General features: G+C 42.9%; 1 protein-coding gene across 9 annotated transcripts in view; it reads left to right on the top strand.

Annotated features, from left to right (window-relative positions):
* The window catches only part of tefu (Serine/threonine-protein kinase tefu), a 1,084,056-nt gene that overhangs the window by 329,370 nt on the left and 727,275 nt on the right, over positions 1-27,411 (top strand). For all 9 annotated transcript variants that reach the window (XM_070538252.1, XM_070538256.1, XM_070538258.1 and 6 more), the window contains one exon: positions 4,167-4,355. In XM_070538252.1, coding sequence (XP_070394353.1) covers positions 4,167-4,355 — 189 coding nt within the window. The remainder of the gene's footprint in view (positions 1-4,166; positions 4,356-27,411) is intronic.

Here is a 27,411-nt window from a genome sequence, read left to right on the forward strand (position 1 = left end):
TCGGGATGCGCGTGCGATCCCCACAACATATACATATACTAAAGAAAGTTTCGACACAATAGGCTGGAACTTGGATTTCTACTGCATGAGCGCACCTCAAACTCCAGTGGAGCAGTGCACGGCACGAGTTAAAAATTCGGGGCCTCACATACATTGACGACTTTGTCATTCTCCCTGAATGTTCGAAGGACCTTGTACTCGGCATGGATTGCCTTCAAGTGAGCGGTGCCATCATCGACCTGTAAGAGTGTAGTGTCAGATTCACTACTACGCAAGCCAGTGAAGAGTAATGAAAACGACTATGATATTACACTTAGTGTAGCTGGCGATCACATCACGTTGCCACCCAAGAGCAGCGTTCTGACAGTTGTCCGATGCGGCATGGAGGACTACGCCGAGGGCATTGCTGAGACAAGGTCCTCATGGAAAGAAGCATGCCAGGCCCTACATCACATGCGTCATTCGCATTGTGTATGAGCTGTGCAGCGGTGGCGTAGAGGTAGAACACCCGCCTCACGTGCAAGAGGTTCGTGGTTTGAATCCCGGTGCCGCGGAATTTTCCACCAGACAAAAAAAAAGCGTGTTGATAAAATTGCATAAACAGGCCTGGAGTGTGGCCTGATCCCGGTGACCACAACCGGTTACGCACTCCCTCACGAGAGCAGGATTGGCCACCCTGGTGCAGTACTTGGCCACAACCTCCTATATGAACACAACAACCAAACCCCAGCCCTCAGTCCCCAGCAGCTGCGAAACAACTGACCACCGCGGCGGTCAGACCTGCGAAGCAGCAGAGGGTGCTAAGAATCTCTGGCTCCGGACAGGCCGCTATTCGCTGATGATATTGCCTTGCTTAGTAACTCAAAGTACCAATTGCAATGCACGCTCACTGACCTGGAGAGGCAAAGCAGAAGGGTGGGTCTAAAAATTAATCTGCAGAAAACTAAAGTGATGTTTAACAGTCTTGGAAGGGAACAGCAGCTTACGATAGCTAGTGAGGCACTGGAAGTGGTAAGGGAATACATCTACTTAGGACAGGTAGTGACTGCGGATCCAGATCATGAGACTGAAATAATCAGAAGATTAAGAACGGGCTGGGGTGCATTTGGCAGGCATTCCCAGATCATGAACAGCAGGTTGCCATTATCCCTCAAGAAAAAAGTTTATAACAGCTGTGTCTCACCAGTACTCACGTACGGGGCAGAAGCCTGGAGGCTTACGAAAAGGGTTCTACTTAAATTGAGGACGACGCAACGAGCTATGGAAAGAAGAATGATGGGTGTGACGTTAAGGGATAAGAAAACAGCAGATTGGTTGAGGGAACAAACACGAGTTAATGACATCATTTGAAATCAAGATAAAGAAATGGGCATGGGCAGGACATGTAATGAGGAGGGAAGATAACAGATGGTCATTAAGAGGAAGCTTTAGCTCGGGTGCTGCTACCTAAATACACGTAAAAGCAGAATTCGTTTTTCTCATCAACCACCTCACGAAATTTGAAAAGGTCTGTTGCATTTAAAAGAAAAACTTAAGATCTAGTGACTGTTGGTTTCGGATTTTTGATTTAGGCTGTCAACTTTTTATTAAAAATTGGCAAAAATCGATAATCTTCAGAGAACAAAACTATCAAGTTTACAACTCCGTAACTCAGCAACGAAAACTGATAATACAATTCCGTGAATTGCATATAATAGTACATCTAAAACGGACAAAACTGATATTTTACACATGAATGTCAAAAAATTTAGTAATATGGAAATATAGCTTTTGCAGAACCCTTGTAAACAACATAACAAATTCACGTAAGATTTAAAATGATGTATCGAATTTGTCCGCTTTCAATGATCTAATGGATCCCGTTTACAGAACCGAGATATCTGTTTTTTATGCAGAGCTATGAATCTGTAAACTTTGTGCTTCTATTTTTTTTCAAACTTTCGAATTTTTGAAAATCTTTTTAACAAAATTCAGGACCTAAATAGAAATTCCGTGACCAACAGTCACTAGAATTTAACTTGCTCTCTCAAATGCAACAAATTTCGTTAAAATCGGTCCAGGGGTTATCTCAGAAAAACGTTTTTGCATTTTTACATGTATTTGCACAGGCTGCGTCGGAGTTGGGCCCGAGCTAAAGCTTCCTCTTAAGGGTTACGGACTGGATTCCAAGGGAAGGGAAGCGTAGCAGGGGTCGACAGAAAGTTAGGTGGGCAGATGAGATTAAGAAGTTTGCAGGGACGACATGGCCACAATTAGTACATGACCGGGTTTGTTGGAGAAGTATGGGAGAGGCCTTTGCCCTGCAGTGGGCGTAACCAGGATGATGATGATGATGATGATGATGAGATTTTGCTTATATGCAGAAAGGTTTATATCGGCCGATACGGCAATGATTGGGCATGAGAATACGAGCGATCTGTAGCCAATGAAGCTTCGTTTCATTTGCCTATGCATTGTGTAGGACCTGTGCCTGTGGGCCAGTTGTTTCTGGTACAGTCGCAGACAGATGTTCCGGATCTTGTGTGGAGCGAAAAATAGTCTGAAAAATCGAACAGTCTGAAAAAGTTGTTCAGCCTAAAACGTAATATGTATTAGGCTTAGCGTGGATTAAAAAAATATCAGATACTGCCCGGCTTCATACTACGCTTGGTCAGGTTTGCTTGGATTTGTGCAAGAGTGACATCGTCTCCATATGCATTCAGTGGCTATCGCCTTGGAAATTGATCAACGGAATGTGTTACTTCACCGCATTTGGCTCTCGCAAAAGCACAAGATTTGGTGCTAATCACACAATCCGAAACTGCAGAAACACAAAGATGCGACGTCTCTGACACGCACCTGCTCTCTGGACATACCACATGCAAAATAACAACTGAAACTGAAAAAAAAAGGGGAAAAAAAATAAAAACTGATCTCAATAAGTGATTGGGATGCTAGCTCACCGAAAAGAAAGTGTCATCCGGCGGCTAATCGCTTAATCCTGGCACATGCTGTTGCACTTTTCAACATATGCAGTGCTGTTCTGTTGCTGTTTCCTCTATTTGTGTCATGTTATCGTTTCGATCGGTCCTGTAACCTGCTGCATTGGCTTAGCAGCTATGATTTTGTGTTGCTAAGCACAAGGTTGCGGGATCAAATCCCAGTCGTAGCGGACACATTTCGATGGGGCAGAATGCAAAAATGCCCATGTCTCGTGCATCATGGGCACGTTAAAGATCCCCTAGGGTTCAAAATTAATTCGCAGTTCCCCCACTAAGGCATGCCTCATAATCAAATCATGGTTCTGGCTCGTAAAATCCCAGAAGTCAGTTCAATTCGATCGGTCCTGTAGATCTGGATGAACCTTGTACTGACAGAGGCGGCCCCAGCCAGAGAAACGAAGTTCTATCAATGTGGGTGTTTGGGCGCTGTGTATGCAATCCCTGCATTGGGCCAATGTTGTGGTGTGCTCTGTGCTCCTTGTGTGCCGAGAACAACAGTGAGGCACAGGCTTGCAGGCCGTTGAGCACACAAGAAGCTCTATGACGCATGCGGCTGTGGCACTGTGCAGGTCTCAACACTGAGTATACCAAATGTTTGAAAAATGCAATACTAGTGTATGTTCGATTCGTCAATCCAATCATTGGAACGCTCACTATTCGATTCAATTATATTAGAGTATTTGCTCACCCCTAGTTTCTACAGAAGTCTTAGAATAAACAATATTTGGCAGCAGTATGCTGATTGTTCTTTTTTGGTGTGTGTATGATGACTCCTCAACTCTGCATTGTGAATTCTAAACCACGTGACAAGCGGGGAGGGAGATGCGCAAAAGCCTGCATTTGTGCAGTGTAGAATGAAATAGATTGTGTTTGTTCTTCTTGGAATGCAGTAAATGGCCTGCCTTCTTTGAAGGAGAGCTATGGTTGATGGCATGTCCTTGTCTTTGACTCTAGCGAGACGCTCTACTGAGCTGAAGACACTCTGCTACAGTAATAAATGTCGCCTTGCTCCCTACTTGCTGTTGTCCTTATGTCATAGGGTGTGCGGGAAGTACAAAGAGGCTTTTTTCAACTTGCATCATGTGAGTGATGCACATAAAGATGCATGCGTGGAGCACTCCAAATGTACTGTGAGAAATAAAAATAGAGAGAAGCGAGGTCAGGCAGTCCCCTTTGTGGTTGCAGAGCTGCCTGCGGGACTGCATGGAGAAGCTGGTGCACCAGCAACAGTGCTGGGATGCTGCTTTGCTTTGCCTGCTGGAGTCCCTGCTGTCGTACGTGGAGGGGGGGCCAGCCCCGGCCTGTGTGTGGCTGCTGGGTGCCTTGCCACAGGAGCTCGATGACCGCCTGCTCACCACCCTTCGAGCAGCTCTGGTGAGTATGGTGGACCTCTCGATGCCTGGAGGAACTCACTACAGTAAAAGATCATTAATTTAACTCTCGTTAATTCGGAAAGTCAGATAATTTGCTCTCGCCCTCTGGCCCTGGCAGGCATATTGTCACGTAGTAGTGACGGTGAAGAAGGCAGCAAAACTGTGAGAAACGAAACCAGCGTTTTATTGGGCGAACTTGTGCCCTCAAAAGCAGGCTACACTTATAGAACAAAGATAGCGGCGAACACACTTTGCGATCGGCGAAAATATGATCAGCGGGTCAAGTGTGTCGGCTTTTATACATCAGTCATCGAATGTTCCAGAGTAATTGCTGGGACCCACGTGTCTTCCACAAAGTTCTACACTGTTCTTGTCGCGCATACATGCAATCAGATTACACAAGGTTCGGTGACAGCTGATGGAAGCATCGATAACATTCCTGGAAACTTCGGATACATGCTTGGTGCATCCTGCGCTGTGCAATAACATTTGTTAGGCAGTAAAACATGGTTGCATGCTAAAGATAAACAAGTACACGTGTCAATATGTATTATTTAATGGCTTCAAATTGTTATTAGTTTAGATGTATTTGGCCACACATGTGGTTATTCGTACAAGGTAGATCAACGCAGCTAGTTGGGCTTGTTGGTTAACCATTGCAGGAATATAAATGCATTTAAGAGATAAAGACGAGAGTAGTTGGCAGTTAGGTAGATGCAGCTTTGGTGGCCGCGACCGATGAATAAGGACACATGGTTACTACGAATCCATTTTATTGTAAAACAATCATTTGCAGCTTATAATCCATGGTTGGCTGGTGCATACGCAGAGCATGTCCATGTGGCACATACTCCTCCCTTTGACGGGGGGGTCATGGCACTGGTAGAGTGCCGAAGACGCACTGCTAAGTGGCAAACCTTAAGCCGAAACCCTGTGTGAGTGATTTTGTGTGTGACAGTAACGAGCGGTGGCTTGGAGCAATGAAATGGGCTCTCACGCATACCAATTGCTCATTCTTGTTGCTCGATCGCTTGGTTCTGAAAATCTAGAATTCATTGCTCGTGGCCCAGAAGTGCGATGAGGGACATGCCAATAGCAAGAAGCCAGAACAGGATGTGCATCAGTCAAGTACTACCGGTTGTTGCTTGGACGACCAAATGACCGAATTTTGATACGTACAAGGATAAAAACCTACTGCAAAATCTTCAGAAATATTTTGTGCTGCTCTGTACAGCTAAACCTATCTACTTAAATTATTAGAGCATGCTTTGCACCAGTTTTGGTGCATATTTGCTGGCCTCATACTGGCAACACCATGGAGACATCGCCTAAAGCCATTGCTCATGTGGGGTTAGTGAGAAGTGCATTAGTGAAAAGCATGCCTCGGATGAAGAAGTAGGTCTTGTGACACGGCTGCATGTGAAGTAATTCGCGAGGTGTTTGCCATTGTGCACTCTAATCGGTCATGAAATTTTGAGAATCGCAGTCCAGGCAGCACACCGTCATTGGACCAACCAAGGTCCAACATCAATAAAACATGTAAGGAAGAATTGACCCTACCTCAGAAGTACTACCATGAGACTGTATTGGGCCAACGTTGGCATTCTATGGATTCTTGGTCTGATGTTTGCTGCACCCAGGGGTCATAATCACTGACAACAGTTTTCTTAACCATTGCCAGTTGTCGCATATTGGCATGCAGCCAGCTACAATGGCATATTCATTATTGCTAGTCTTTTCATTGATTGTGCCATTTATTTTAATTTTATTTATTTATTCAATACTGCCAGCCGCCATTTGGTAGCCAAGGCAGGAGTGGTACAAACATACATAGCTGTACAACGCGATGCAACAAAGCGAGCGCACACACAATAAAAAAGCGAACACAGGAGCAAGAACAAATATTTTGCGTTTCTAAAAAAAAAAGCAAGAAAATAAGAGCATGAACAAACACACTGTGTCTATAACAGAGACACGACAGCAGATAAGATGGAATCTTGGTTCGTCAAGCTGACCACGTCACGTGGAACCCCGTTCCATTCTGATATTGTTTTTGGAAAGAAAGAAAACTGTTAAGCTTTAGTTCGGCATCGTGGCACTACTATTGTCGAGTTGAGTTTGCCATGTGTTGGGCGAGAAGTGTTATATTCCATGTAAGAGTCAAAATTAATGTTTGCTAAATTATTAATAATACCATGCAGCAGCTTTAAACGGTGTAACTTGCAGCGGGATTGAAGCGTCTGGAGTTCAGATTGCCTTAGTAGATTAGTGACAGACACATGTCTACCATATGCGATGTAGATGAATCTCAGTGCTTTCTTTTGAACACTTTCAATGCGATTTATGTCTACTTGGGTGTGCAGATCCCAAAGAACATCTGCACATTCCAGCAGTGGGCGTACTAATGAAGTGTAGGCTGTTAATTTGGTTTTACTTGTGCAGTGCTTTAGGCGTTTTTTTAACAGCCAAAGCCTGTTGGACTCCTTTGAAACCAAATGCCTGATATGCGAGCTCCAGCTTAAGTTACTGCTAAATACAACCCCCAGGTATTTGTATTCATTTACATGAGAAAGGGCTGTGCTGTTAATTTTGCATGTGTAATTATGAACATGCTTCTTGGGTGTAATTGTCATTTTTGCACACTTTGAGGTATTTAAAGACATTTCCCAAGGCAGACACCACTTCGAAACCTCTGACAGCTAATCGTTTAGTATACTATGATCCTCAGCATTTTGAATGGGTAGGTATACAATGCAGTCGTTTGCGAAAAAACGGCATTGCACTGGGGAATCGAAGCTCAAGTCATTTGAATAAATAAGGAACAGAAGTGGACCAAGCACGGAGCCTTGGTGGACTCCCGAAAGAACTGAAGCTGGTGGAGAATTGGAACCAGAGATCTGGACGTACTGGTGGTGTTCAGAAAGGTAGGAATCAAGCCACTGAACAAAACGCCGATTTTGTAGTAGATCTCGGAGTTTTACCATCAGCTTACGGTGCGAAACACAATCGAAGGCCTTCGCGAAATCTAGAAATATTGCGTCTATTTGCCCACCATTATCAAGGCATGCCAAGAATTCATTGGTTGTGTGAATGAGTTGTGTTACAGTGGACAGGCCACGCCGGAACCCATGTTGGCTACTAGAAAAGAAGTTGTTACTTTCTAAAAAAGAACTCAAGTGCTTGAAAACGAAATGCTCCAGAATCTTACCTGAAGTACATAATAGTGAAACTGGCCTGTAGTTACTTACACAAAGTTTGTCGCCAGATTTGTGAATGGGGACGACCTTCGCAACCTTCCAGTCATTTGGAACTTCCGAATTTAAAATGCTTTCATTGTAAATGACCACCAGTTGTCTAGCACACCATTCTGCGTAGCAGGAGAGAAACGTATTTGGGATGGCATCTGGTCCCGGAGACTTTCTTGCGTTTAAATTAAGCAGGGCAGCAACAACTCCTTCAACAGATATTAGTAAGTCTGGCAAGATAAGGCTCGGAGTCTGAAATTCTGGGGTGTACGTACTATCCGTTGTAAACACTGAAGAAAAGTAATCATTGAAAGCTGATGCAATGCAATAAGGATCAATAATTTCCCTGTTATCCGAACGAATTTTACCGACTGGATCCTTCTTCTGTGTTAAGTGTGACCAAAATTTTGCGGGGTCTGTAGTCAGAAACCTATGCATTTTAACATTAAAAAAAGTTATACTTCGATTATTTTATTTTCATGCGCAGCTCGATGCGAAGGGACTGCAAAGAAACGTGACCTGTTCTAAATCGTGTAGTTCCTAGGCGCTTAATGTGACGTTTAAGCTGGATCACTTCTTGCGTAATCCATGGACTAGTTCGATTCATTTTACTATATTTCTTCGGCACGTATCTTGTGATACATTCATGTACGATAGTCTTGAAATGCACCCATAGGTCATTGACATTCATGAGTCCAGTCGTGTGTTTTTCGATGAATTGATCGTAGTCTTGCTCCAATAAATCTAAAATACTTTCGTCTAGGGCATTGTTAAAGTCGAGAAACGGTTTTTTTAACTCAAGGAAAGGCGGCCGCACCATGTTGCTTTTGAATAGCACTGCTTCGTGGTCAGAAATACCTGGGATGATATCAATAGAGAAACCGAGTCTCTCAATGGCATCGCTAATAAACACAACATCAAGGAGCGAGCTTGCTCCTGATGCTATACGTGTCGGCTCCTGTATGACCTGCTTTAAGTTGAATGCAAAGGCAATGTCGAGCAAAAGATTGGCTTGTTGACATGAAGTTACTCCGGCCACAAGTTCCCAATTAATTTTTGGCACGTTAAAGTCTCCACACATCATTATGTGAGTATAACGTCTACGATGTTCTTCTATAAAATCATGCAATCGTTCAAGAACCGAAATGTCAGCATCGGGGGGCCTGTACACAGAACCAATAAAAATGTTCAGATGACAAAACCGAAGCGAAATCCAAACCATTTCGATGCCTGTGTTATGGGGAATAACTGTGTAATTTAATTCCTTTTTTTATCGCTATAGCTACGCCCCCTCCCCTTGTGCTGCGATCGTGCCGTACTATCTCGTGGGTGTTGGGTATCACTTCTGTATCTGGAATTGCTTCGTTCAGCCACGTTTCAGTTATGATTGTGATGTCTGGGTCATGTGCGATAAGGAGAGCGTCTAGGTCATCGCATTTATTCCAAATGCTTCTGGCATTGATATTCAACAAAGAAAAAGAAAGAAGGCCTGCAATGGTGTGGATATCTAGTCGTTGGCTGGGTAATCCCGCAGTCTGCGCATGTCTGCCATATTTACGAGAAACCTGGCAAGCTTGTCATTCACGACAAGAATGGAATGCCAATCAAGAAAAACTAGTCGGGTTGGTGAGTTTCTGGCTGCTTCAGAGGACCTTTGAATCCTTGGGGACTCGTCTGAATCAAACTTTTGGTGCCATGCATCTATGCTTGTTCGGACACCTGCAACAAATTTACAGTTATATTTATTTATTTATTTTATTCATTGATACTGCAACCCCGGTATCGGGATTATAGCAGGGTGGGAAAAAGAACTAAGCAGTTTAACAAAAAATGCAAAATGTAAACAAAAGAAATAAGGGTGCAGGTGGAAGCTCCGTAGCCAGCATCAGGAATACATTTGAACAAGATATCAAACCGTAAAAAATAAAACACACAATAGAACAGTAAAGTGATGAAATGCAGTAAACACAGACTAGGTAATATGTTGTGCGAATAACGTCAGTGACGGTTGCAACACTTAATTATTAGTGAGGTTATTCCAATCGGAACTAGTTCGTGGAAGAAATGAGTATTTAAAACAGTTATTACGAATGCGAAAAGGAGTTAAAGTTAGCTGATGTCGTTGTCGGGTTGCATACCCAGACGAAAAATGAACTAAATGGGTGAGTTCAGTTTTGTAGTGTCCTTTAAATAATTGGTACAAGAATTTAAGTCTTGCAGAACGATTTCGCTCATTTATTGTCTGCAGACCAGCTTTGATTAAAAGATGTATTATCGATGTACATCGGTAATTATTATATATGTATCGAGCAGCCCTCCTTTTAACCCTCTCTACTTTGTTTATGTTAGTCTTAGTGAATGGGTCCCAAATGATATCACCATAATCTAAGGTAGGCAAAACAATACATTTGTAAGCAAAGAGGCGGATAGATGGAGTGGATAACCGCAATGCCCGTCTTAAGAAAAACAATTTACAAAAAGTGTTATATGTTATGAAATCAATATGTTTGTTCCAGCTGAGATTGGTAGTGACCCAGAGCCCTAGATATTTATATTCTGTTACTTCTGCAAGTGTCACATCATTAATGCTGTAACCAAACGGTAAGACATTCTTTTTGTGAGTAATCCTCACCAATACAGTTTTTTCAAAATTAATGGACATTTGCCATGATTCACACCATGCAGAAACTTTTTGCAACGCTCTATTTAGTAGTATTTGATCTGAGACACTTCTTGCTTCTGTATAAATGGCACAATCATCAGCATAAAGCCTAATTTTCACAGGAATGTTAGACACAATATAATTAATATATATTAAAAAAAATAGAGGCCCAAGAACAGAGCCCTGAGGGACGCCAGAGTGAACTGTAAGCTTGTCAGAACAATGATGTTAAAAACAACTAATTGTTCTCTGTTTAAAAGGTAGGCTGAAATCCACTTTACTAATTGTTTGTTATGAAGTATTGTGTCTAACTTATAAATTAACTTTTCGTGAGTGACCCTGTCAAAAGCTTTCGAGAAATCCATAAATACGGCGTCAATCTGTCTTCCATTGTCAATTGAAGAGGAAAAATTATGTATAGTTTCTGCTAGCTGTGTACAAGTTGAGTAACCCCTCCTGAATCCATGCTGATATTTAGTAAAGAAATCGTTAGCTTTGAGAAAGTTTGATATGTGATTGTGAATTATGCGTTCAAGTAGTTTACAAGCAGTCGATGTTAGCAAAATTGGAGGGCAGTTCTTGATCAATCGCTTGTCTCCACTTTTGTGAAGCTGTTTCACTCTGGCAGTCCCCCAGTTCTCGGGATTTGACTTTCACACAAGGACCTTGTAAATAAAACAAACAAATATTTAGATGTCCACTGTGCACATCTTTTCAAAAAAGGCATTAGGTATGTTGTCCGTTCCAGGTCATTTCTTTACCCCGAGGTTAAGCAGCACACTTAAAATACCATGCTGGCTAATAACAAAATCCTCCAAAGGGGGCAGTGAGGCTTCAAATTTTGGAAAGATGTTATTGTCGTTAGTAAATACGGACTTAAAATGTTCATTGAAGACATTAGATAGTTCTTCTGCATCACTGATGAGAACACCTTTGATTTCAAACTGATCATGGGTCTTTGAGGTTGGGAAAATCGAATGTCAGTATTTCTCAGGAGACTCTGATATAAATTGGGGCAAAGATTTTTCAAAATAATGCTGTTTGTCAATGACCGTTTGCTTCTTGAGCTGAAAACTAAGGAAAGCTATATTTTGTTCCAATTCCGGAGAAAGAATGTTTTCTTTTCTTTTCTGTTTCATGCGCTTCAGGTTTCTTTTTAGCTGCAGTGTAGCCCAAGAAATCCATGGGTTTTTTGTTTTATTTTTAACAATAACCGGCACGTGACATTCAATACATTCAGGTACCACGGCCTTAAACTGTTCCCAAAGTTCTTGAACACTTGCAGTGTTATTACAAAATGCATAAAAATTAAAGGAAAGAACATCAATAATGGAAACATCAGCACGGGAGAAGTTTCTAAAAAGCATTTGAGGGCAAATTTTATCAAGAGTCATGCCGTGAAGAGCCAGGAGAACAGCCTGGTGATCGGAGATACCAGGTATCACTACACACTTAGTTGCATCGAAGATTGTTCCAGAAACAAAGAACAGGTCTAAAATGGATTTTAAATTCCCTTGTATTCGGGTGGGGTGCTCTACAGTTTGCGTCAAGTGAAACGAGAAAGCTATATCAAGCGTTGCCTCACTTGATTCATCACTATGCGTTTTGAGTGCGAACGTTGAGCAGTCAATATCCAGCAAATTGAAGTCGCCTATTAAAATAATGCGATCATTTAGCTTATTAAAGGTTGTCATATAATCTTTAAGGTTATCCAAGACTCTGACAGGCGATCCAGGCAGCCTATACAGTGCTCCTACAATATACCGGACGTTGTTATGGTATGCCTTACAGAAAATGCATTCATTATTAGGCACTTCATGCATGCTCAATATATTTAAATATTCTTTAAAGAGTATGGCAAATCCTCCACCTTTACCACCACGGTCTTTCCGAAGTACACTGTAGGAAGCCGGCACAAATTCACTATTGTAGATGGTATCATTTAACCATGTCTCTGTTAAGACTGTGATGTCAGGATCTTCGCAAAGTAAAATTCCTTCCAAATCACTAATATTGTTTAATAAGCTTCTACAATTTACATTTAGTATTTTTAGCAATTGAGGAATGGGCTTGTGCTGTCAGTTATTTTTATTCCTCAGCTTATAACGGGCACCTTTATCTTCATCCCAGCTGTACATTACATTGTCAACGGACAATTTATTGTGCACTAGTTTCACCTTGGCTCCATTAGCCTTTTCTTGCACAACACTCTTCCACAGGTGCTTTCGTATTTCTCACATTCTGGTGGAAAAGTCTTCAGAGATTGATATTTCGGAACCCCTTAGCTTGTGCGTGGATTTCAATGCTGATGCCTTTTCTCGGTAGCCTAAAAATTTGAGTATTAGGGGGCATTTCAAATCTTTAAATTTGCGACCAATTCTATGACACTTCTCAATGCCAGAGACAGTTAATCCTAATTTGGCCTGAAAGACCTCAGTCACTACCTTACTTTTAAGCCCAGATGCTGTCTCTTCGTCATCATCAGTTAGCCCGTATAAAACTAAATTGTTTCTGCGACTCCTATTTTCTAAGTCATCGACCTTAGAAATGAGAGCAGATAACTGTTTATAGGAGGGAACAGAAGAAACTGGTACATAAGAAGCCGATCAATGAGTTAGCGATAAGAGGGAAAATAGAAGAATTCCGGATCAAGCTACAGAACAGGTATTCGGCCTTAGCTCAGGAAGAGGACCTTAGTGTTGAAGATATGAATGACAATCTTATGGGCATCATTAAGGAAAGTGCAATAGAAGTCGGTGGTAACTCCATTAGACAGGATGCCAGTAAGCTATTACAGGAGGCGAAAGACCTGATCAAGAAATGCCAATGTATGAAAGCCTCTAACTCTTCAGCTAGAACAGAACTGGCAGAACTTTCCAAGTTAATCAACAAGCGTAAGACAGCTGACATAAGGAACTATAATATGGATAGAATTGAACATGCTTTCAGGAACGGAGCAAGCCTCAAATCAGTGAAGAAGAAACCAGAAATAGGCAAGAACCAGATGTATGCATTAAGAGACAAAGCCGGCAATATCATTATTTATATGGATGAGATTGTTCAAGTGGCTGAGGAGTTCTATAGAGATTTATACAGCACCAGTGGCACCCACGACGATAATGGAAAGGAGAATAGTCTAGAGGAATTTGAAATCCCACAAGTAACGCCGGAAGAAGTAAAGAAAGCCTTGGCAGCTATGCTAAGGGGCAAGGCAGCTGGGGAGGATCAGGTAACAGCAGATGTGTTGAAGGATGGTGGGCAGACTGTTCTAGAAAAGCTGGCCACCCTGTATACGCAATGCCTCATGACCTTGAGCATACCGGAATCTTGGAAGAACGCTAGCATAATCCTAGTCCATAAGAAAGGGGACGCCAAAGACTTGAAAAATTATAGACTGATCAGCTTACTGTCCGTTGCCTACAAAGTATTTACTAAGGTAATTGCAAATAGAATCAGGAACACCTTAGACTTTCGTCAACCAAAAGACAAGGCAGGATTCCGTAAAGGCTACTCAACAATAGACCATATTCACACTATCAATCAGGTGATAGAGAAATGTGCGGAATATAACCCACCCTTATATATCATCATCATCATCAGCCTGGTTACGCCCACTGCAGGGCAAAGGCCTCTCCCATACTTCTCCAACTACCTCGGTCATGTACTAATTGTGTCCATGTCGTCCCTGCAAACTTCCTAATCTCATCCGCCCACCTAACTTTCTGCCGCCCCCTGCTACGCTTCCCTTCCCTTGGAATCCAGTCCGTAACCCTTAATGACCATCGGTTATCTTCCCTCCTCATTACATGTCCTGCCCGTGCCCATTTCTTTTTCTTGATTTCAACTAAGATATCATTAACTCGCGTTTTTCCCTCACCCTCTTTTCTTATCCCTTAACGTTACACCCATCATTCTTCTTTCCATAGCTCGTTGCATCGTCCTCAATTTAAGTAGAACCCTTTTCGTAAGCCTTCAGGTTTCTGCCCCGTACGTGAGTACTGGTAAGACACAGCTGTTATACAATTTTCTCTTGAGGGATAATGGCAACCTGCTGTTCATTGTCTGAAAATGCCTGCTAAACTCATCCCAGCCCATTCTTGTTCTTCTGATTATTTCAGTCTCATGATCCGGATCCGCCGTCACTACCTGTCCTAAGTAAATGTATTCCCTTACCACTTCCAGTGCCTCGTTACCTATCGTAAACTGCTGCTCTCTACCGAGACTGTTAAACATTACTTTAGGTTTCTGCAGATTAATTTTTATGCCCACCCTTCTGATTCGCCTCTCCAGATCAGTGAGTATGCATTGCAATGGGGCTCTTGCATTGCCCAGGGGGCGTTGCGAAAAAGGTGATAAAAAGCGCCCTCTGTCCTAAAATGGGTCGTACCAAGCTTGGTCGTCTGCTTCGGAAAGCACATTTATAATATGGACCCGCCACTTTCGGTTGGGTTGTATCACGGCATGCAGCAAATATCGGGCGCCGAAGATTTTTGCAGGGATGGCACGCTGCATAAAGGCAAGAAATTATGCAATGCCGAATACATGTACGCCGTTCAAGAATTAAGTGGCGAAGTTTTAGCGCGGTGTCAACCGCAAGTGAAGCGAGTCGCGTACGAAATGGAACTTGAGGTAAGGTTTGCACGCTGCTAGATTCAGCCGCACAAACGCGAGGAAATGCTTGCTCTAAATGAATCCACAGCAGCGATAAGCAGACATCATGTGTACGGAACTGCTCGAGAACACGACGGTACGCGCCGCGATGTACGAACTGCTCGAGCGCACGATCGTACGCACCGCGACGGCAGCGGTCTTTCGACATGCCGCGAAACGGCGGGCCTCCTGCAATCCTTGTTGACTGCATGCCACTAAACAAGTAGTTATGCCTGCGTTGTAGTAGCGGCCATCTGTCCCTTTTAGTAAATGGTAGTAACTGACGCAGTGCATATGAGCTCGCACGTACGTGCGAATCGCGCTGCAGTGCGAGCTCGTGCGCAGCTCGCTTGATGTAGCTTTTAATGACAGCGCTCGAACATCGATCTGCTGTAATCAGTACTATCTTGCTGCGCTGCCTCAATATGCTGGCTTGAGGTCAAGTATGAGCACATTTAACTCTCTAACCTGTGCTGCTCGTAGTGGGGTAGTGAATTGTCACCGAATCAGCCCGGCCATTTGTGGTCATTTGCACACACCTGGTCACTTCACCACTTCGCATCGGTCGAATTGTTAATTAATCGCTGTGGCCAGGTCTCGAATCGTGAATTACCAGCCATGTCTCCTGCTGTGTCGGACTGCTGTCGGGACTGCAGGTGCAAAAGGCCGAAATTTAGAACGCAGATAATCAAGCAAGCTTCAAGACAAGCGAAGCAGTCAGCATGGCACGAAGTTTCGCTTACTCAGAGCGACAAACTGCAGCTATGCAGTGCGCCCGTCACTCCACTTCGTGAGGCCTTGAAGGAAAACGGTACAATGTGATGTTGGGATTCAGGCCTTGTTCGTGGCAGCCCACGACGCAGAAGTAATGACTGTGACGCCTTTTCGAGGCTGGGCTAAGTTTTTCCAGATCGGCGTCACCGATTCCTTCTGCTCCCAGCATTACGGCACACGGAGAGTTCATTTTCGTTAAACTATAGGCTGTGGCGAGTTCGCAGCGTGATCGGCATGGTCTATGAGAAGTGACGAGCTTTTTCGTACTCGCAACAGGGCAGAAAAAAGTGCGAATCGACGCAAAACTTGGCCTAGAAACGTGCTTCGCCACAGCCAGGGCTCAATACGACCCAAGCTGGTACGACCCAGATGTCGTTTCCCGCGCAGCCACCAGGTGTCGCTACTATACCTCAAACTCCAGCGCAAGACACCCATTGGTCGCCTGAGTTACTAAGCGAGGCAATATCATCAGCGAATCGGAAGTTACTAAGGTATCGTTCATTAACTTTTATCCCCATTTCTTCCCAATCCAGGTCTCCGAATACCTCCTGTAAACACGCTGTGAATAGCATTGGAGAGATCGTATCTCCCTGCCTGACGCCTTTCTTTATTGGGATTTTGTCTCTTTTTTTTATGGAGGACTACGGTGGCTGTGGAGCCGCTATAGATATCTTTCAGTACTTTTACATACGGCTCGTCTACACCCTGATTCCTTAATGCCTCCATGACTGCTGAGGTTTCGACGGAATCAAACGCTTTCTCGTAATCATTGAAAGCTATATATAAGGGTTGGTTATATTCCGCACATTTCTTGATCACCTCATTGATAGTGTGAATATGGTTTATTGTTGAGTAGGCTTTACGGAATCCTGCCTGGTCCTTTCGTTGAAAGAAGTTTAAGGTGTTCTTGATTCTGTTTGCGATTACCTTAGTAAATACTTTATAGGCAATGGACAGTAAGCTGCTTGGTCTATAATTTTTCAAGTCTTTGGCGCCCCCTTTCTTATGGATTAGGATTATGTTAGCGTTCGTCCAAGAATTCGGTACGCTTGAGGTCATGAGGCATTGCGTATAAAGGGTGGCCAGTTTTTCTAGAACAATCTGACCGCCATCCTTCTACAAATCTGCTGCTAACTGATCCTCCCCAGCTGCTTTCCCTCTTTGCATAACTCCCGAGGCTTTCTTTACTTCTTCTGGCCTTACTTGTGGGATTTCAAATTCCTCTAGACTGTTCTTTTTTCCATTAGAGTCGTGGGTGCCACTGGTACTGTATAGATCTCTATAGAACTCCTCAGCCACATGAACTATCTCATCCATTTTAGTAATGATATTACCGAAGCATACATCTGATTCTTGCCAATTCCTAGTTTCTTCTTCACTGCTTTTAGGCTTCTTCCGTTCCTGAGAGCATGTTCAACTCTATCCATATTATACTTCATGTCAGCTGTCTTACGCTTGTTGATTAACTTCAAATGTTCTGCCAGTTCTGTCGCAAGGCTAGTCACAGTCACGTGCCCCTTGAGAAACATGCGATATGTCTCCTGGGAGTCCGTGACCACGACCGAGTCCCTTTGCGAACGGTCCGCGTGAGCAATTGCGATCGCCACTGCTAATATTTCAGCCGAGGTGGGGGATCCCGCCGTGGCTGACGCGTTAATTTGCTGTTGGCTGATCGCGTTCACGACTGCCAGGTCGTACCTCCTTTGGTAGCGCTGCCCGGTCGCTTCTGCATACAGAGCTGCGTCCGTGTATCCCCAAATCCTTCAACCACCATCATCGCCTACTCTGGTGCTCGGGCCACGCGGGAGTACAGGGGAACGAGAAGGCTAACGTGTTAGCTCGAGGGTTCACTAACCGAGCGACGGCGTCTTCTAATCGCAACCACCCGCACTATCCCTCTGAAAATTCCATCAACCTAAATGCCATAGACATCCTTGCTCATCAGCGTGGAGTCCGCACAAAATACCTGCCGCCTCACCCACAACTTAGCAGGGAAGAGGCCGCCGATTGGCGTAAAATGCAGACCGGGGTATTCCCCCATTTAAAATTGCTGAACCACTCGTTATAGGGCCAACTGTCCTTGGTGCGGTGGCATACCTACCCTACTACATATAATCTGGGAGTGCACTAAGCACCCTCGTAGGACAAATACCAGTACGACAATGGAGCCGTGGGAGGCACAGCTCGCCCGCTCCGACCTGGCAGGACAAAAGTCCTTAATTAGCCAGGTCAGGCAGGCGGCAGAGGCTAGTGGGGCCCTGGACTGAGAGGCTCTGACCAACCCTCCTTCAAATCTTTTCCATTACAATACAGTTTCTATCTATCTGCCAGTTCTGTTCTAGCTGTAGGGTTAGAAGCTTTCATGCATTGGCGCTTCTTGATGAGATCTTTTATCTCCTGCGATAACTTACTGGTATCCTGTCCAACGGAGTTACCACCGACTTCTATTGCTTACTCTTTAATGATGCCCACAAGATTGTCCTTCATTGCTTCAACACTATGGTCCTCTTCCTGAGTTAAAGCCGAATACCTATTCTGTAGCTTGATCTGGAATTCCGCTATTTTCCCTCTTACCACTAACCCATTCATCGGCTTTATATGTACCAGTTTCTTCTGTTCCCTCCTCAGGTCTAGGCTAATTCGAGTTCTTACCATCCTATGGTCACTGCAGCGCACCTTGCCGAGCACGTCCACATCTTGTATGATGCCAGGGTTAGCGCAGAGTATGAAGTCTATTTCATTTCTAGACTCGCCGTTCGGGCTCCTCCACGTCCACTTTCGGCTATCCCGCTTGCGGAAGAAGGTATTCATTATCCTCATGTTATTCTGTACCGCAAACTCTACTAATAACTCTACCCTGCTATTCCTAGTGCCTATGCCATATTCCCCCACTGCCTTGTCTCCAGCCTGCTTCTTGCCTGCCTCGGCATTGAAGTCGCCCATCAGTATAGTGTATTTTGTTTTGACTGTACCCATCGCCGATTCCTCATCTTCATAGAAGCTTTCGACTTCCTGGTCATCATGACTGGATGTAGGGGTCTGTACAACCTTTAGTTGGTACCTCTTATTAAGTTTCACAACAAGATCTGCCACCCTCTCGTTAATGCTGTAGAGTTCCTGTATGTTACCAGCTATATTCTTATTAATCAGGAATCTGACTTCTAGTTCTTGTCTTTCCGCTAAGCCCCAGTAGCACAGGACATGCCCGCTTTTTAGCACTGTATATGCTTCATTTGGCCTTTTGACTTCACTGAGCCCCATTATAGCCCATTAGCTGCCCTCTAATTCATCCAATAGTACTACTAGACTCGCTTCACTAGATAACGTTCTAGCGTTAAGCGTTGCCAGGTTCAGATTCCAATGGCGGTCTGTCCGGATCCAGGGATTCTTAGCACCCTCTCCTGCGTCACAGGCCTGACCGCCGCCGTTGTCAGTTGCTTCGCAGCTGCTGGGGACTGAGGGTCGGGGTTTGATTGTTGTATTCATATAGGAGGTTGTGGCCAAGTACTGCACCAGGGCGGCCAATCCTGCTCTGGTACGGGAGTGTGTTACCAATTCTGGTCACCGCGATAAGGCCGCACTCCAGGCCTGTATATGCAATTTTATCAACACATGGATTTTTTTTTTATCCGGCAGAAATTTCCTCGGCACCGTGATTCGAACCACGGTCCTCTTGCATGTGAGGCGGATGCTCTAACTCTACGCCACCGCTGCACTGTATCATTCGCCTTATAGCTTTATATTTAGCTTTCGTTGATTACGAGAAAGCGTTTGATTCAGTCGAAACCTTAGCAGTCATGAATGCATTACGGAATCAGGGTGTAGACGAGCCGTATTTAAAATGCTGAAAGATATCTATAGCGGCTCCACAGCCACCGTAGTCCTCCATAAAGAAAGCAACAAAATCCAAATAAAGAAAGACTTCAGGCAGGGAGATACGATCTCCCCAATGCTATTCGCAGCGTGTTTACAGGAGGTATTCAGAGACCTGGATTGGGAAGAATTGGGGATAAGAGTTAATGGAGAATACTTAGCAACTTGCGATTCACTGATGATATTGCCTTGCTTAGTAACTTGGGGACCAACTGAAATTCATGCTCACTGACCTAAAGAGGCAAAGCAGAAGGCTGGGTCTAAAAATTAATCTGCAGAAAACTAAAGTAATGTTTAACAGTATCGGAAGAGAACAGCAGTTTACAATAGGTAGCGAGGCACTGGAAGTGGTAAGGGAATACATCTACTTAGGACAGGTGGTGACTGCAGATCCGGATCATGAGACTGAAATAACCAGAAGAATAAGAATGGGCTGGGGTGAGTTTGGCAGGCATTCTCAGAACACGAACAGCAGGTTGCCATTATCCCTCAAGAGAAAAGTGTGTAACAGCTGTGTCTTACTAGTACTCACGTGCGGGGCAGAAACCTGGAGGCTTACAAAAAGGATTCTACTTATATTGAGGATGACGCAACGAGCTATGGAAAGAAGAATGATGGGTGTAATGTTAAGGGACAGGAAAAGAGCAGATTGGATTAAGGAACTAACGTGAGTTAATGACATCTTAGTTGAAATCCAGAAAAAGAAATGGGCATGGGCAGGACGTGTAATGAGGAGGGAAGATAACCGATGGTGATTAAGGGTTACGGAACGGATTCCAAGGGAAGGGAAGCATAGCAGGGGGCGCAGAAAGTTAGGTGGGTGGATGAGATTAAGGAGTTTGCAAGGACAACATGGCCACAATTAGTACATGACTTGGGTAGTTGGAGAAGTATGGTAGGGGCCTTTGCCCTGCACTGGGCGTAACCAAGCTGATGATGATGATGATGATGATGGTGATGATTAACTGTTTTTCAACCTTCGCAACAGTGTCCTCCATTGTTTTCACATGGTTGTTCAGTGCGTTCAAACCAGCCAGCTGTTCTTCAAAACCTTCTGTGCGTTTGGTCAGTGCAGAAATGTTCTTCTCAATATTGTTTTGAGAACTCTGCAAGGCTTCCGCAAATGTGGTCAACTTTCCCTGGCTGATCAGTAATTTGGAAAGCATTTCCTTTTCTGTAGGATCCAGATTTGTCTCTATATCGCCACATACCAGCAAGTCGCTTGGCATAGAAATGACATAACTGAAAACACTGAAAAAAGGTAGTGGGCAGGGCAGCAGCACTAAGAAGCGATGATCGCTTTGATAGCATTTTGTGGGTAAGTACTGACTAACCTGCAGTACGAAACAGAAGGGATTCCTTAGCATGTGGCCGATGATGCTGCTGCCATGCCAACTGGTGAAGCTCGGTGTGGTCTGGCCTTTTATAGCTATATATCACATATAGTGGGGCTGTTTTTGATGCAATTAACACTGCAAGTAAAATTGATGATGGTTGAAATAACTTCCTCGTAGCTTGATTACCATCCACATTCCAGAACTGAAAAACTTCACAAGATCGCAGGTATGTTGAAATCAGGGCTTTTATCAGTTCACATTACCAGAAACGTACTGAAAAACTTCGTTTGCCACTTGTCCTCACTGAGGCTACAAGAATACCCATAGCGTCGCATTAACCTATTGAGTGTTCTCTCCTCTAATATCTTAAAATGAATGCACCCCGCTTCAATTTACGTGGTCTTCAGTGGTTAGAAGGCACATTAATGTGAGAACAAAAACACAAAGAAACACTTGTAATGGTTCTTTTTCAAGTTTTGTTAAACTGATATAAACTAACACATGCTGTGCCACGATGGTAGAAATATTAGAGTTGTGCGAATATTCGGATTTTCGCTATTCGATATTCGCTTCGAGAGCAGCTGTAATATTCATGCTTTTCGAAGTGTTGGAAAACTCACGGTCACTAGTTTGTTTACTGTGTAATACAGTCAACGGCCCATTTTCTGGATGGCCGTTTTTTCGGACATGTCCGATAATTCAGATGCCTTCGCAGCACCGCCATGTGGTACCCCATAGAGTCAATGTATAATAAAGTCTGAAATTTTAAACGCAAGAACCCATCGCCGTCCAATTTTCCGGACTTTTTGCCATGACTGCAGGTTGCAGATTGATTGAATTTGCCACCGCTGCCATTTTAATTATCTCGTCGCCGCGAACAGGCGCTCTTGCATGCCGATTTGCTGGCAGCCATGCCACCACTGCGGCAACGCTAGGCCTAGCTACTTCGACGTTCGCTAGGAAGATTCTTGCTGTTTGGTGCCGTATTTTTTATTAAAACAATTCGCCGCTGTTAGCAATGGCGCCTTTATAATTTTCACCAAATGCTTAGAAGCTCGGAAAGCATCACACATTGCGTAGTGTCGATTCCAGAAAGTCAGCTTTTTCTCAATACAACATTGTTATGCGGTGAAACATACGCGTAGTATTGCGGTGAAGCATATCAAAAGTGGAAAAAGTCAACTGCCACAGGTCACAATATGTATTCCTTAATCATACACGCATGCATCCGCCATATTCTGTCACAGTATGAGCACCGATACGGCTAATAAGTGTACTGGCAGGCCTTCTGATCTGTTTCAGACGTGCCTGTGGCGATTTCAGCCCTTCAGGGCATTAACAACTCGCGGCATTAGATAATTCGACATGGATAACTTGCGAGATTGTTCACATGATAAAAAAGGCTACGCAAACAGCCAAAAAAGTTAAACGCACAGTCACAGGTGCAGAGCAGCCTTAAAACAGCATTATCATAATCAAAAAGAAAGTTGTTCACTGACACTCTCGGCAACTTCCTTGTAAGTGGGCCACAAAAATTTTGGCGTTTTTAGGGGGCACAGAAAGCAAAAATAGAGCAGATAACAATAGAAGGCAACCTTGTGACAGATATACAACAGGTACCAGATGGTTTAAATGAGTTCTTTCAGTCGGTGTTTCACAGAGATACAGATAAACACGTCACAGATGATGTAAACTATTCCTGCGCTTTTCCTTTGGAGCCTCTTTCGTTTCACCAGGAGGGCATGTTTCATCAACTGATAAAGTTAGATTCAAAGAACGCCAGTGGCCCCGACGGGATACCAACGGTATTTCTGAAGCGATATGCCGAGTGGATGTCCTCTTATTTAGAAATTTTTTTAGCACTCTTTACATACTCACTCCCTTCCACAAGATTGGTACTGTGCTGCTGTTATTCCGCTTTTCAAAAGTGGAAATCGCCGGCTTCCAAACAATTATTGCCCTGTATCCCTGACATCTGTATGCTGCAAGCTCATGGAGCATGTAATAGCAAAACGCATTATTCATTTTCTGGAAACAAATGAGTTACTTTATGCAAATCAGCATAGTTTTAGACATGGCCTCTGAACGATTACCTAATTAATCGAAACTGTTCACGATTTTTCAGTGGCTTTAGACGAACACCAACAGACTGATGTGATTTGCGTTGATTTAGGAAAACGTTTGATAAAGTGTCGCATAATAAGCTGCTTTTTAAACTCCGCCAAGTAGGTATCAATAATGATATCTTAAAATGGATTGAAGCATATATAACAGGTCGGAGGCAAGTTGTGCACGTTAGTAATTGTGTGTCAGGTTTTGTGGAGGTTTTTTCTGGGGTACCACATGGGTCGGTGCTAGGCCCATTATTGTTTTTGCTTTATATTAATGATGTAGTTACAGTTGTTCAGCCGCCAATGGTGTTGAAGCTTTGTGCAGATGACTGCTTACATTATGCACCAGTTACCTCTAAAAACGATCAGGTAAAACTTAAGCACTGTCTTGAAAGTCTCATACTTGGTGTCAGAAATGGGACTTGGAAATTAATTATGCCAAAACCACCTTCACGCACATTACCCGAAAGAAAAAGGTTGCTTTCTTCCAGTATCATATTGGAAATGTTATTTTGACAAATGTGTCTAGTTTCAGGTATCTTGGTGTATCGATTGCTGATGACCTAAAGTGGCGCAGCCAGATTGAAAATTTGTGTTCTGCATCTTACAAAAAGCTGTGTTTTCTTCGACTAAAGCTACGAAATGCAACCAAAGACGTCAAGCTAATGGCATACAAAAATTTTATTCGGCCTGTTGTAGAATATGCTGCCATAGTTTGGAGTCCCCATCAAAAAGGTGTAAACACTAAACTCAAAAGAATTCAGACTTGCAGTCCAGTTTATATGTTCTAGGTATGAAAAAACAGACCCTGTTACTGAAATTCTAACTTCATGTAATTTGGAATTACTAGAAATCAGGTGACTGAGGAACAGGATAAAATTATTTCAGATTCTCCAGGGTCATGTAAAGATTGATAAAAACAGAGATATATATATGCACCTGGCAGACTTAGCAAGAGAATTAATCATGGGGCAACCATCCGTCCGTATGCCACCCTTACAAACGACTTTCGTTATTAGTTTTTTCCTGGTGTCATCGAAAAATGGAATGGACTACCTGCACATATTGCTGAATGCACTGATGTAAAAGCATTTGAAACTTTTCTTGATAGTTTTATTCCTTGAAATTCATTCAATGTTTTCTTGATGCTCTGCATTCCTGGCAATCATTCTATGCAACTTGTTCGATGATCTTGATATTTTTCGATAATGTTTTGTTGAAGTTTTATGATACGTCAAAGTTCCTTTCATATTAGTTTTGTATTTGTGATGTATTCCTTCTCTATAATGACCTTCACATGAGGGTTAACAGTATGTTTAAATAAATAAAAATAAAAGACATGCATTCATTTTTTTGGACTGCCCGATTTTTCCGGAGTTTTCGCGGCCCATAGGGAGTCTGAAAAACTAGATGTTGGCTGTATTCAGTAAGGCACGATTTTCAAAATAAAAATAGGCTCACATGTTTGGCAAAACTGTATAGATATTACGGTGAAAAATTGCAGATATAATAATTGTGGTAATTTCATCATATTTGTCAAACAACAGGCAAAAGAAACCAAGCAACAAGCTCCAGATATGCCAGTATATGCCGGTGCCTTCTTTGCCAATCTTGGCAAAAAAATTTAAACTATATAAAATAAACTTTAAACTACACTAAATTTCAAACTTTTATTAAAATAAAGTTTAAGAAATTTAATCTATAATATTCTGAAAGAAAGCGCTGAGTGAAAGGCATCAGCATTGTCAAAACAGCAGAAGCTTGGTTGGTCAGCAAGATGGACTCAAACGACAGTGGGAAAAATTCAGTTTTTTTTTAAATTATTTCTCAAACTTCCTTCTAAAAACGAAGTCCAGTGTTTCAATAAATAATTCATACTTGATTTAATTGTGATATCATTCTCACCAATTAGTCCACTTAACCTCACAAAGCTTGAACACCATTCCACACCAAAGAGAATTAAAACAACTTGCTCACACACATTTCTGGTCATGTAGAGTATATTGGTATGAAGAAAAGAGCAAAATTATAATTGAGTACAAATGAATTAGTATATTCAATTCGTACTTCATTTGCCGAACTATTCACAACAGAACACTTCCTCCAGAATATCAAGAAGGCTAGTAGGGGCATACCGCCCATACTAGGGTTTACAGCAATAAATCAGATTTTTTCAGGCATCAAATTCAGCGTATAAAAAAAATGATCTGTTGGGCTTTGTGGGATTAGTTGCATGTGTCCAATAATTATCTTGCATGCCACTTTGCGGCGAAGATTTCTGAACGGCAACTATTCAATATTTGATTTGAATATATTTGACCAAAATCACTATTTGCTTCGAATTCGCTTTGAACTCAAGATTTACTATTCGCACAACTCTAGAGTATATGTATTGACAGCTTCATGATGATAGAGCACATTAATTGATGCATGGATAGTAGGGTGTCACGGTGTGGTAACATGCTCGGAATGTACCGTAAAAATTGTTAAACACTTGCACACAAAAGAACCCACCACTGTAAACGTTGGTAAGAGATTCAAAATTGAACAATTATTTGTCATTTTACAGCCCATTGAAGTTCTACATTCACAGCATCAGTAATAAGAACAAATGTAAATGTAAACAAAAAATTTTGCAGCTGAAAATAAAAAAAATCTGCTCTCAGCATTGCTTTCTCAATATGCAAGAAAGGTGAGGCATGCAGACAGGACATAAGAGAAGAGAAGTGGACAACACGAACGCCGATACTCAATACATTTAGCTTTATGCTGCAAAAAAGAAATAGCTCTAGCTGCCCTAGATCCAAAGGTATTCATACAGCAAACAAGCAAAGTGACCAAAAATCATGTTTTGAGAAAGATGAGAAAAAGGAAACTTTACTCAATGCTATACCGCAAAACCTATTTACATTCAGAATTGACTAGTAAGCCCCATAGTAATCTGCTTGCAGCACCTCAAGCTTAATGCATTTGGCTACATATAGAAAAAAAGGAAGGAAAGAAAATTAGAGCTGTAGCTTTCCTATTGTTGCCACAAACAAGCAGGTTGAGCAAAAAATTCTGTTTTGAGAAAAACGGACAATTCAATTTATTCAGGAATATAATGAAGTATTTACGTGTTCCCATTTGTAACAGTATGCCTCCAGCACATGCCCCACTATGTATGCCCCAGCGTGAAAAATTTGTCATCGAAAAAAAAAAGTTTTGTCATTTGCCGATTACTGGTGCTCCACATTAAGCGTGAAGCACAATTGTTCACAAGGAATGGGTTGCATGTTTAGCTGACGCTGCAACAACCACAGATTGCTCACGAGATGAACATCTTTAATTGGGAAAAAAAATCATTCATTTAATGTCATTTGCCAATTACTGCTGCTCCGCATTTCGTGCACAACAAGATTGTTCCTGAGGGATGGGGTGCAAGTTTGGCCACCGCTCACGTGCAGTGTACTCCGTGCCGACGCAGATTACGCACGAGGTAACTATCTACAGTAGACTCTCAATAAATGGAAATCCAAGGGACCGAAAAAATTAGTTCCATTTAACAGGAGTTCCATTTACTGAGAGATGTGCAGAAGTGCAGATTTATGTGCGTGCACTCTTAATACCATTTTTAGAACTCTAAGCACTAGAAAGTGAATGTAGCTGATAAGCTTTTAGAAAACTGCAAGAGGTTTTGGTACAGCACTCACAAAGTTTATTTGTCAACAATTAGTCACTGTGCACTAAAAAATGCACCAATTTTGCTTTGTTTGAATCCTTGGAACTGCATCTTTAGGATTGTTTTTTCCATGGCACTTAAGCTTTGCACAAACATTTCAGATGCTGGTTCCTTCGGAAAAAAATTTTTGAGATACTGCACAGCTGATTCTGCTCTTTGAAGTGTGGTAGGCTCCACGATAGCTACCCCTTCAGATCCCTCTTCCGGCTTACTTTCTTCTTCATCATACACCACAGCAACAATGCTCTCCACCGTGTTTTTAGGGCAAGTCACAACATCACCATCGATGTGCACATACTCATCAAAGTCCAGATGGATTTCCTTTAAAGCGCACTGCTCTACTACCTCCTGCCTCTCAAGGGCATCTTCACCGTCACATTCAGGCAAATCCTGGAAGTCGGATGCCTGGTCACTCGAAAAAAATCCCGCGTGCCTAAGGCAATTCGCTATAGTATTAGCAGTCAGCTGCCTCCAGGCATCGGCAATAAGATGAATGGCGCCAAGAATGACCACCTTGTACTCCTTATTCTGGTTCATGCACACCAGCATCCTGGGCTTTCAGGGCTTGAATAACTCCCTGATCCATGGGCTGCAACAGTGCCGTGGTGTTGGCCGGAAGAAACTCCAACTGAATCGACTTCAGTCATGTTACAGTCCCATGTCCAGGGCAGTTATCAACAAGGA

This window comes from Dermacentor albipictus, chromosome 5, assembly GCF_038994185.2.
Source record: "Dermacentor albipictus isolate Rhodes 1998 colony chromosome 5, USDA_Dalb.pri_finalv2, whole genome shotgun sequence".
Lineage (NCBI taxonomy): Eukaryota > Metazoa > Arthropoda > Arachnida > Ixodida > Ixodidae > Dermacentor > Dermacentor albipictus.